Raw genomic sequence first — 12,015 nt, forward strand, 5'->3', positions numbered from 1 at the left:
TCATCATGGAACTAATAAACAAGGATAAAGGGAATCTACAAACTCTGAATCCTACACAGTTTGGTTTTGTGAAGGGAAGATCATGCCTGCTCAACTTGGCCGACTTCTTTGAGTCAGTCACCAGAGCTGTGGATAAAGGCAAGGTGGTTCATACAGCCTACCTTGATCTGGCCAAGGCTTTTCATACCATTCCCCATTCAGGAATCATAGAAAAACTAAGCTTGGCACTACTACTCACTAGGTGGGTTACAAACTGGCTCACAGATAGAACCCACAGTATAAAAGTAGCTGACTCCAAATCAGACTGTTGATTAGTCACGAGTGGAGTCCCACAGGGTTCGGTCCTGGGTCCACTCCTGTTTGGTATCTACTTCTATGAAGTCCAGGCCAACACGAAGGGACTCTGGCTGACAAAGTTCACAGACGATTGCCAGTTGGGAGCCATTATTAACTCCCCAAGTGATGTTGACATCCTACAGAATGGCCTCACTATAACCAACGACTGATGTCAGAACCATGGCCTTAAGCTCAATGCCAAAATGCATTGTCATCCCCTTTGGGAAAACTCAGTTCCCATGAATTACCACATTGATGGTAGTCCACTGAACACAGAAGGCATTATAAGAGATCTGGGAACACAGGTTGACAGCAACCTCTGTTTTGATCACCACATTGCCACTGTGGTCAGAAAGTCTTTCTGTGTGACACATCTCATTAGTAAGGGTTTTGCATCCAGGAAGAAAGAGGTCATTGTCTCCCTCTACTCTTCCCTCATTAGGACAGTCATCGAGTACAATGCCCCGTTTGACATGTACCTCACTAGATACCTGCAACAACTGGAGAGGCCAGAAAAGTACCTCACAAAGAGGATCCTAGGCCTTAAACACTTTTCCTATATGGACAGACTCAAAAAACTCCAACTATTCTGTGTCTCATATCGCCTATTTAGAGGCGATCTCTGCTTGACTTGCAAGGCCATGCTTGACCCGGCTGTGTTGGAGATGCTACATCTAAAGAAATCCCAATCCCTCCGCACCACACACTCCAGAGACCTCATCCTCATTACCACAATTAACAGAACATGCTGGAGGGACAGGTTCATAACCCAGAGACTGCCCATGCTATGGAACAGACTTCCCATACATGTCAAGCAGAGCACCTCGGTGACCCTCTTGAAGAGAAATCTTGATGAGTGGATGGGAAACATAAAATTCACCGCAGGGATAACACCAGTGGCTCTACTCGACAGAGGCACTGGGAACTAAGGTCGGGTAGCACCATGCAGGATAATCCTACGGCTAGGCTTGGAAAGGCCCCAGGACCATTAGCCAAGTACACACCTATGAACCTATGAAGAGAATCAGAGTAGTACATAGTATTAGACTTACTAAGGTGATCTAGGGCAGACTGTCATGAGTGGGATGTTGTACACAGAGATTTTGTGTGAGTTTGTCCACTTGAAGTGCACTTTTCAGTTAGATCTGTTTGCCTCCTATTTCAACAGACAATTAATAGTTCTGTGCCAGGACGGGTCACTGTTGTATTATCAAAAACACAATCCATTGAATTGTGTTTCTGATAATACACTTTAGCAAAAGTGCATATTATCAAAAGTGCATATTGATGTCTATGCACTTTCGCTAAAGAAATCAACTTACAAAAAAAATGTAAAAAAAAATAAATGAATAACATTAAACAGTGTTATGCAGGGGGCAAGCCCCCAGCAACCCCCCCCACACACACACACACACCTCCCACTTTATTATTCTCACTCCGAGATCACACTAGAGTGGGGAAAAGGGAATATTCCCTTATTCCCACTGTGCCATGATGTCAGCGATAGCTTCGTTAGTTGTAAATTAACACTATACATTGATTTACAACTAACGGTGCATGCTTTCTTTAATTTCCCACTCCCCATTTAGCGAAAGTGCATTTTTAATAAAATTCACTTTCGCTAAACTGTGTCTGCCGAAACACGATTTCGATAAACAGTGTTTCAACATTGTGACAGTGGCCAGTGCCAGGACACCTTGCAGAAAGGCCTAGAAAACAGATTTTTTTTCTTTCCCATGGACAGGAATGTTCCTGTATGCCCCCCTCCCCTTCCTCTAATGAATAGAGTTTTACTAAAGATATTTATTTATTTATTGACATTTGTTGACCGGGAAAGTCCACTGGGCCAAAGGCCCATTTTCAGTTGAGGCCCGGGGAGAAAAGCTCCAAAAAACTGTTAAAAAATATTACAGAAATTATTTAAATAATTACAACTTTAAATTGTTTAGGCAGATTACAGAATGTTAAATATTACATTTGAGAGCAATGATATTATTTCAAAATTCAAAATATAAAGATATAGAAAGACTCACCACCAAAGGTACATCTAGTACTCTCCTTTGGCCCAGACAGCATTGGTTCTCACATGCAGTTGGCCAGGGGCAATTACCAAAAACTCCCTCACAGAGTGGACCTACTCGCACAAAACGCAGGATATCTCACCAGCCTCAACATTCTCAGCTACCATCTGACTGCATGGATGACAGAATTTTTTGTCACATTTATGCACCCCTTTTCAGGGGATGTGCAACAGGTGTTAGAGGATGTGAAACCTGCTATGAGTAAATCTTATTTATCCAAATGGAATAGCTTTTCTAGTTGTTACTGTGACAGAAACTAGGATCCATCCCATATTGGGGCTCTGGTATTTCTCCAGTACCTGTGAGTTCTCAAGTTAGTCCTTTCTTGCACTTCTGTTAAAGTTCACATTTCGGACATTCCTGCTTGTCTGCCACTGGATCCCCCTTTTCACTTTATTCCAGTTCAAACAGTTCTTGAAAGGGATTTTGCATGTTAGACCACATCAGAAGCAGGTGGTATGTTCCCTGGATCTTAATTTTGTGTAATTGTCTCCTTTAAAACCTGCAGCCAGTTGTTCCCTGAAATTTCTTACTTGGCAGTTTGCCTTGCTTATTACTCTGACGTTGTCTAGATGAGTGTCTGAGTTGCATGCTAACATGTATTCTCAACCCTTTATGATCTTCCATAAGGACAGTGTCAGTCCTTGAACCCAATGTACCTTTATGTCCAAACTTCTTTCTGAGTTGACCTTCAACCAAACTATATTATCTCTGTTTGCTCTTTCCTGAACCCCAAAACAGAGGGAAAAAAATTCTTTATACCTTAGATATCCACAAGCAAGTAAGGTATTACATGGATGAGACTAAGGACTTTAGAATGTCAGACAAACTTTTTATTTTACTGGAAAGGCTTACCTAGACTCTGCTACAGTTTGATGTGAGAGAAAGGTTAGCTGGCTTTTTATTTGTTGTGTTTTGTATTACTTTGTTGCCTTTTTCTATTTTGTGTACTGTGATTTGTTCTCTTCATACTGTGTTCTACTTGTATTCAGCTTTTAACTGCATATTAAAGCTTGAAAAGAGACCACAACTCTGTCTCTTGTGAGTTAGACAGAAAGTTTTCCCACCCTTCCACTCAGGTATTGTTGTGTTCTTAAACACCACTGTCTTTCTAGTTGCCTGCCCCTCATGTTAATTTGACCATATATCTCATTTCCTCTCTGCTTTTGCTGGCTGGTGTGAGTAAGCACAAAATTATAATTTTGTCAGATCACTCCCCTTCAACTTTTTAAATTTATTGGCCATCCTACTGTATTCCATAGTACCAGAATACAAAAGTAACCACCCCCTTTCAATCTATCTTGCTGTTTTAAAAATAGTGACTCTCCATTAAAACTTAATTTTTTAAACAGGTAAAACTTAAGTTATCTACTTTCGCATCTAGCTCCTCTAGTGCACACTGCAGTGTTTAGGATAAACCATTTTTTTCATCTTACCTTTAAGCATCTATTGCAAGACCACCAGTTATTGCAGAGCCACATTCTGCCTCTCAGTAGTCATCTTGGGATTAGTGCTTCTGTTTTCTCCTGGTGAGAGAAAGAGTGCAGTTACATTATTTCCTGGAGACTGCTGATCACCAGAAAACTTAATAACTGCTTTATAGGTGACAGCTTGGAATCTGTGCTTATATTCTGATCCTGGTGAGGCTAGGAGCAGAGTGCATTGATTCCTGAATCTTTCTGGTTAGCGATTGAGTGTCTGTGCTTAACGTACCTGATTGCTCTGGTTACTATTCAAGGCATCTACCAGAAAAAGGCTACAAACCTGCAGACCCTTGCATCATCTGGGACAAGACTGTGGATGACCAAACAGGCCATGGCCTGCTTCTCTTCTTCGCATTGGTGCGAAGAAGCAAAGGAGTATTGTTTCCCAACAGAGTGAAACTATGCTGAGACCAGCATTAGTAGTAGCCATTCATGGAACTCCCCACTTTTTATCATTCATGACAAGCTAATTCTTTATTTTTCAGTAAATACTGCTTGATTTCTTTCTAACTTCAGAATATCTGCCTAAATACTTCATCCTTCAGGGTCTATGTATTAGTTTCCCCTCAAGTGTTTGGCAGTGCTCTGTACAGACTCAGACACCTAGAGTGACATTTTTCCTGTAAAAGGAATATATAAGGAAACAGCTCCAGTAACTTGGTAATAATGACCATCCCTCCTGGCATGGCTAAAGGTCATTTCCCTGTGCTTTCTCCTATTGACCCGGTGAACTTGGGCATTCTGAGGCAGTGTAGCAACTGCCTCATGTACACAGACAACCCTCTCCTTTTACCTCCCAACACTCAGACTTTTGAGAGATGCACTTATATATCCAAACTGGAAGCCATGGACTCTCAAACCAAGACTGGAATAAAGAGGAGAAGATCAATACCTGCACCACACCACATGTAACACATAGCCCTTCAGAACACCCACCATCACAGCTCTCACATAAAAACACAAACCACATACCCACCTTTGCGGACGCTCTTAAAAGAAATCTACCCAAACAGCAGAGGCCTCCAAGGCAGAAATGCACTCGACCACCACAACACAGCACAAACCACAAAATACTTAGCTCACCTACACAATGTACCCCTAAACCTAAGCCCCTAAGGCAAAACAGCTTACCCAATACACTAGTCATAGGTCACTCGATAGTGAGGCACACTGATGTCCCACTCACAAGGTTAATAAGGAGAAGGCAACAGTCAGCTGTCTATCAGGTGCCAGAATCCGACACATAACACATGCTCTCAGGTCAATGCACAGCAAGTACAAGTATGACTCTGTCATTGTCCATGTGGGTGTGAATGACCTGAGATTCACCTCCCTGGACTACATGAAAAGAGACATGGAGGACTTCTCTGATTATGTGGCCCAGGCTTGTATGACCCTAGCCCTGAGCAGTATCCTGCCATTGCCCAGAACGATACCCCCGTACAAGCAGAAAATGATTGATTTCAATAATTGGCTAAGTTTCTTGTGTCATTATAAGGGGATCCAGTATCTGTCTGCTTGGGATGACATGACTGACAGACCTCGATGCTTTGCCAGAGATGGCCTGCATCTGCCACCCCTGGGTTTCCGGATACTGGCTAAGGCTCTTGGCACCCCATAGTGCCTTTTTAGGCGATGTTCCAAAGACCAAATTACCACTGTAACAGCTATAAGTAAATGCAATCTGAAGGTCATGCAGTGCAACGCAAGAAGTCTAAATCTCAAGATGCACTTGCTCGAAGCACTCCTCAAAATGGAGAACATCCACATTTGTGCTGTATTGGAGACCTGGTTTAAAGCAGCAGAAAGCACCCCTTTGCTACCAGCCTATAACTCTTTCCACACCTTTCAGCCCCAGAACATGGACCAAAGATCCAAAGGCATTGGTGTCTCCATATTCATAAAGGATATGGACACCTCCAGACTAGTAGCCCAGCATAACGCATCTGAGATACTTCAGGTACAACTAACATTGAGTAAGACTTTGATTCAGGTCTAAGCCTGCTATAGGTCCCCAACCATGTCCCAAGACTCTCACTCCGCATTCCTAAGCACCCTGGAAACTATTAGGGTCCAACCCAACACTCTCATACTAGGTGACTTCAACTACCCCGCCATCAACTGGCAAAATTACTCATGCACCAATACACTGGCCTAACGCTTCCTGGAATTCATCAGTTCCAATGCCCTAGACCAGCTCATTCATACCCCCACTAGAGGAAACAACATCATTGACCTGGTTATTACCAACATGGGCAACCATTGCTCTACAACAATAGTAAATTCCTCCCTGGTTAGATCAGGCCACAAACTAATCACCATAGAAATCCACATCGCACTGACACCCACCGCAGAGGTAACCACCATGAAAAACTTCTCCAAAGTTGACTTTGGGCTCCTAAAAACAGAGATGGCTAACTTCACGGCACCCATGTCAATGGAAAATAGATGCATGACTGCTGAAACATAAGCCAATGCATTGTATGAACGCATACATAAATGCATGGAACTATGCATAGCCAATAGAACCAAGATGCTCTCCTGCAAAAAAGGAAGCCAATCTGGTGGTCCCCTGCCATTAATAAACTCTACAACAGAAGTAAGAAACTGTGAAGTCCCAAAACTGGAAAAACTCACTTATTAGCCCCAACAAAAAGTTGAGATCCCTCATCAAAACCTCTAAAGCCAGCTATGAAGGAAGAACTGCAGCAGACATTAAAAACAACCACAAAGCCTTCTATAGTTATATCAAAAATCTCCATGGCATTACCCAGGTTTGCTCTGAGTTACTGCACAATGTAATCTCCTATACTGAGCCAACAGATGTTGCCAGCATACTGGCTGACAGATTCAGTGCTAACTGTACCCCTCTCTTCCACCTAAAGGACCAATCACAATTTCTGAGGAATGCCAGGCACAGGTTAAAGCTGCATTGTCCAAGGCCAAGAATACAGCTTCCATGGGACCCGACAGTATCACTGGATGTGTTATATGTGAACTACAAAGTGAACTGACACCACATCTTTGTGCCCTGTTCAATCACAGCCTCACCTCAGGTTTTGTCCCTACCGAATGATGCACTGCTACAGTCATCCCTCTCCATAAAGGGGGAGTGACTACAGACCCTGGGAATTATCGCCACATTAGCCTGACTAGTCTGATATGTAAGGCTATGCAGAGCATAATCATGGACCTAATTAACAAGGATATAGGGAATCTCTAAACTCTAGATCCCACACAATTTGGTTTTGTGAAAGGTAAATCATGCCATCTCAACCTGATTGACTTCTTTGAGATAGTCACCAGAGCTGTGGATGATTGCCAGGCAGTCTACCTCGACCTGGCCGAAGCCTTTGATACCATTCCGCAATCAGGAATTATTGATATACTCACCAAACTAGGCATCAACCCCTATATCACTAGGTGGGTTGCAAATTGGCTCACAGATGGAACCCACAGTGTGAAAGTAGCATACTCCCAGTCAACCTGCCAACCAGTCACGAGTGTAGTCCCACAGCGATTGGTCCTGGTTCCGCTCCTGTTTGGCATCTACTTCTCAGAAGTCCAGGTCAACATGGAGGGACTCTGGCTGACCAAGTTCGCAGATTACTGCAAGCTGGGAGCCGTTATTAACTCCCCAAGTGATGTAGACATAATACAGGAAGGCCTCACTGAGGCCAATGACTGGTGTCAAAACCAAGATCTTAAGCTTAATGTCAAAAAATGCATAGTCATCTCCTTTGGGAAAAACTCAGTTCCCACTAATTACTACATTGATGGGAGCCCACTGAAGGTGTTATAAGAGATCTGGGGACAAAGGTTGACAGCAACCTCTCCTTCAATCACCACATTGCCACTGTGGTCAGAAAGCCCTTCTATGTGGCACATCTTATTACCAAGGGTTTTGCATCCAGGAAGAAAGAGGTCATTATCTCTCTCTACTCGTCCCTCATTAGGCCAGTCATCGAGTATAATGCCCCATTTGGCATGTACCTCACTAGGCACATGCAACAGCTGGAAAGGCCACAGACGTACCTCTTGAAGAGGATCCTAGGCCTTAAACACATGTACATGGACAGACTCAAAAAACTCCAGCTATTCTGTCTCTTGTCATCTACTAAGAGGTGATCTCTGTATGACTTACAAAGCCATGTTTGACCCAGCTCTGTTAGAAATGCTACATCTAAAGAAATCCCAGTCCCTCTGCACCACACGCTCCAGAGACCTCAACCTCATTACCACACTCAACAGAACATGCTGGAGGGACAAGTTCATAACCCAGAGACTGCCCATGCTCTGGAATAGACTTCCCATACATGTCAAGCAGAGCACCTCACTGGCTCTCTTCAGTAGAAATCTTGATGACTTGATGGGAAATAGAAAGTTCACCCCAGGGATCACTCCAGTGGCTCTGCTTGATAGAGGCACTGGGAACTAACATTGGGTGGCACAATGCCAGGGCACTTCTGTGGGCTAGGTTTGTAAAGACTCCAGGGCCATTACCCTAGTACAGTCCTATGAACCTAGTTCCTTTGATAAGAAGAAAAATGTATAGCCATTTTCCAAGCAAACCATTTGCAGGCATCAGTCTCAGGTTATGCAATTCTTTTACTGTTATCTTGGCAGGGTTTGGGTCCCTGTCACATTTGTTTATTCTTCTTCTTCTTCTGACACAACTTTTTGAAACTCCTTGTATATTTCTTGAGCATTAGGCTTCAGACACCCTCTTTAGGGCAAGAAATGTCTGAATCTTGGCTTGTCCATAGGTCCCTCTTTTACCAGTATGCTTGGTGTGGAAGTAAAGGGTGTGAGGATGATGCACAAGGCTTTTGTAGACTTTCTAGGTACCTAGTATCCTTAGCAAGATATATCCCATATGACTAAAGGTTAGTGCAGCAGTGGTTTGTTCAAACATGTACTGTTATAGTAAGTTAAGTCACACAACTATACTTTCCCAAGGCAGGAAGGCACCTCCTTAACAGTTCCTTATTTCTCATTAATATCCATCCTGTAAAGGTATTTTGTCTTATCTATCTATGTATGTGGGTTTATGTGTATTTTTTTATTTTTTTGGAACAGGCCGTCTTTTTATTGGGTACATCCTGGACATAGTGTACTTGACATCATAAGATTTCATTTACTTGAAAATAAAACTTTTCCCTGTTTTATCTATCCCTTTCATCTGTAGCCTTCTTCATTACTATAACATGATAAAAACTCCCCTTTAATATTATCTTTCATTCCTACAGATGCATGTTTGAGAGTTACTTCTCATCTGTAGTGGGCCTGAAGCATACTCAAGTCTTGAGTGATATTGCATTCTTCTTGTAAATAGATAAGTTGCTAAATCTTTTCCTACTTATTGTATTGGATAGTAACTTTTATAATTGTATGCTAATATTGCAATAATTTATTGTCAGTTTTGAATCGCTAGGCAAGTTTGAAAGAGGTCCACTGAAACGTGATCAGTGTATCACTGCAGTAAACATAGCTTATCAGTTCTGATTCCATTTACATAAACATTGTTGGGGTTAGCCCAGTCTTTGGAGTCTTCTAGGTACAGACTGAAATAAGAGAGATTCTGATTTACAAATGTTTGGTACCCCTTACCTTCATTACTGTGTTCTTCTGATCAATGAAAACACACCCTGTGTCTCAAAGCATGTTGATGGCACCATGCATTTAGGTGGATGAAACATTTGTAAAGCAGAATCACTCTTACTGTAGTAATGCTGTAGTCTTATGGATAGTAATGTGTGCACCACTGGTTACCCGGTTTGCTAGCAGTTATTAGTAGCAGTACATCACAATTAATGGCCAACTCTAGTTTAGAAAAAGTCAAGATGCATACTTTTCTCTACTCTAAAACTGGTAGTCATGTTATTTATAATCTGTGTAAATGACATAGGCATTTTAAACTTGGTAGGACAGTGGTTATGCTTTTTCCTATAACAGCACTGTTTAAGTTGATTATGCTAATAGACATTCAGACAAATTATACTGAACTTGCACCACTGGAACCATTAACTGTCGTGGTAACTTGATTTGTAGCATATGTATTTATTTTGCTGAGATTTTCTAAGATGCTAGTAATGCTTAATAATAATAATAATAATAATAATAATAATAATAATAATAACAATGATTTCTAATTGCCTGCTGAATTGTACACTTTGTTAAATTCATTTTTTTGTCCTTATCCCTAAACTTGTCTTATGGTATATTCATCACTCAAGATTAAAAAAAAACAAGTGTGTATTTCTTTATCAGCAATTGATTACATTTGATTTTCTTTCCCATAGGAAGGCATACCAGATTTGATGAAGAGAATTACAGTCCTTAATTGTCAACTCAGGAAATCTGAAACTGCCAAGAAAACCTGTGAAGTGTGTACTGAAAGACTGTTGCATTTTGTGGAGGTAAATCCCATTTCATTTCTCAATGCACTGTACTTTTTTAACCCCTCGCCCCACACACACACACACACACTGTCTTCCAACCATCAGACCTTAAGATGGCAAATTTGTTCCCCATCACCAAGATGAGAGACGATTAAGAGGGGCTGCTGCTGAGACAGCCATCAAGGGTGGTTTGGGTTTTGGCTTATTGTCCTACTCCTACTACACTTGCAGAGCAGCACACTCAGGATTCATTGTGCAGTAGGCGTTAATGAGGTCATGTCACCCCATTTTACAAACTGCGTAACCTCTCAGGATAACCCTGCCACCTTGAAGTCAGTACTCTTGTGTGATCTTTGGTTTCCACTGGTGACTTAAAAATAGAACCGTTTGCTCTGGGTATACCATTCCAAACCCTCCTCCCTAGGAGAGGTGAACTGGCAAACCCGCATAACTCCTCTACTCTGTTGAGCCAGTTTCAGCAGTGCCTAAGCCACTAATGGAACTCTGGTTGCCTGGGTCATTGTCTGGGCTTTATCTCTCTAGAACGGGACACTTTCCTTGTATCTTCTTGCTACATCAAAATAAAAAAAAATGTTTTTGTAGAACTTTAAATCATTATAAGGTGAGGTTCTCAGAGTCCTTAAAATAAGACAACTATAAATAAATAAGTGAAATAATTAATCAGTGAATTAGATAACATGTCAATTAATAAATAAGCAAATAAACAATTTGATTTGTAGCATAGAGGTATGAAACCACCATCCTGCGTGGTAATGGCAACTGTCATTGGCGTGGGAAAGCTTTGTCAACATCCCCAGTCCTGGACATTTCAGTGCCAGACACTTTCTTGGTGATTAGTCAACTAAAACCGCAGTATCTTCCCCCCTAGGATGGATGAACCAACTCCTTTCCTCTACCATCCAGCACTTCTTGTGCCTGAACTGCTGCTCATACTAGGATGATATACATCATTGTCAAGGTTTTAGCCCTCTATCCTACAAATAAAATTATTTATTTAGGTGTCAGTCAATGCATTCTTTAATTCATTATTTTATTCATTTATTTGTATGAGGTGAGCTGCGCTTTTAGTCTTTTTACAGTTGCAACCTTGTTAGAGTAAATGCTAAAGGGACAATCATATGAATAACAGAGTAGCACTATCAGGCACGTTTAACAATGTCGAACATATCTACATACTGTAATATGTTGGTTATAGTGAAGTGCATGTGCTTTTAAATATATACTTCGAATGCATACTTATAGACTGCATCAAATGTGAGTTTATTCTTACAGTATTTAACCAGATATCAAGGGCTTAACTTTACAGCCAAGGTGGTTGTCTGAATGCAGCAGGCAGGAAGTTATTTCCTCACCTAGAGGATTATCTAAAATAGCATCTAGATGTGTGAAGTGAGATCCCAGTTGGGACTATCCTGTGAAGTGTAAGCTGTAGGAATACTTGCTTACATAGCTGGAAGAAGGGACTGGGAAAGGCCTGCAACCTTATACTTTTGTTTTCAAGACATCCTGTACAAGTAGAGGCTATGGGGACTGAAAACTCTTATGAAAAGTGTTGTCTAAATTACTTCTTGCTTTATCTGAATATGCAAAACTAAGTGGGCTTCTATTTTGTCTTGTTTTGACTACTGAATAAGCTTTTAGTTTATGTGGTCCTGTCCTGCCTCCAGTGTCTTCTTGTATTTACACGGATGG

General features: G+C 41.5%; 1 protein-coding gene across 2 annotated transcripts in view; it reads left to right on the plus strand.

The window, feature by feature from the left end:
- STXBP4 (syntaxin binding protein 4) overlaps positions 1-12,015 on the plus strand; it is a 1,994,403-nt gene that overhangs the window by 1,297,896 nt on the left and 684,492 nt on the right. For both annotated transcript variants that reach the window (XM_044090468.1, XM_044090469.1), the window contains exon 14: positions 10,204-10,320. In XM_044090468.1, coding sequence (XP_043946403.1) covers positions 10,204-10,320 — 117 coding nt within the window. The remainder of the gene's footprint in view (positions 1-10,203; positions 10,321-12,015) is intronic.

Source organism: Protopterus annectens, chromosome 12.part0, assembly GCF_019279795.1.
Source record: "Protopterus annectens isolate FY-2018-M chromosome 12.part0, PAN1.0, whole genome shotgun sequence".
Taxonomy (NCBI): Eukaryota; Metazoa; Chordata; order Ceratodontiformes; family Protopteridae; genus Protopterus; species Protopterus annectens.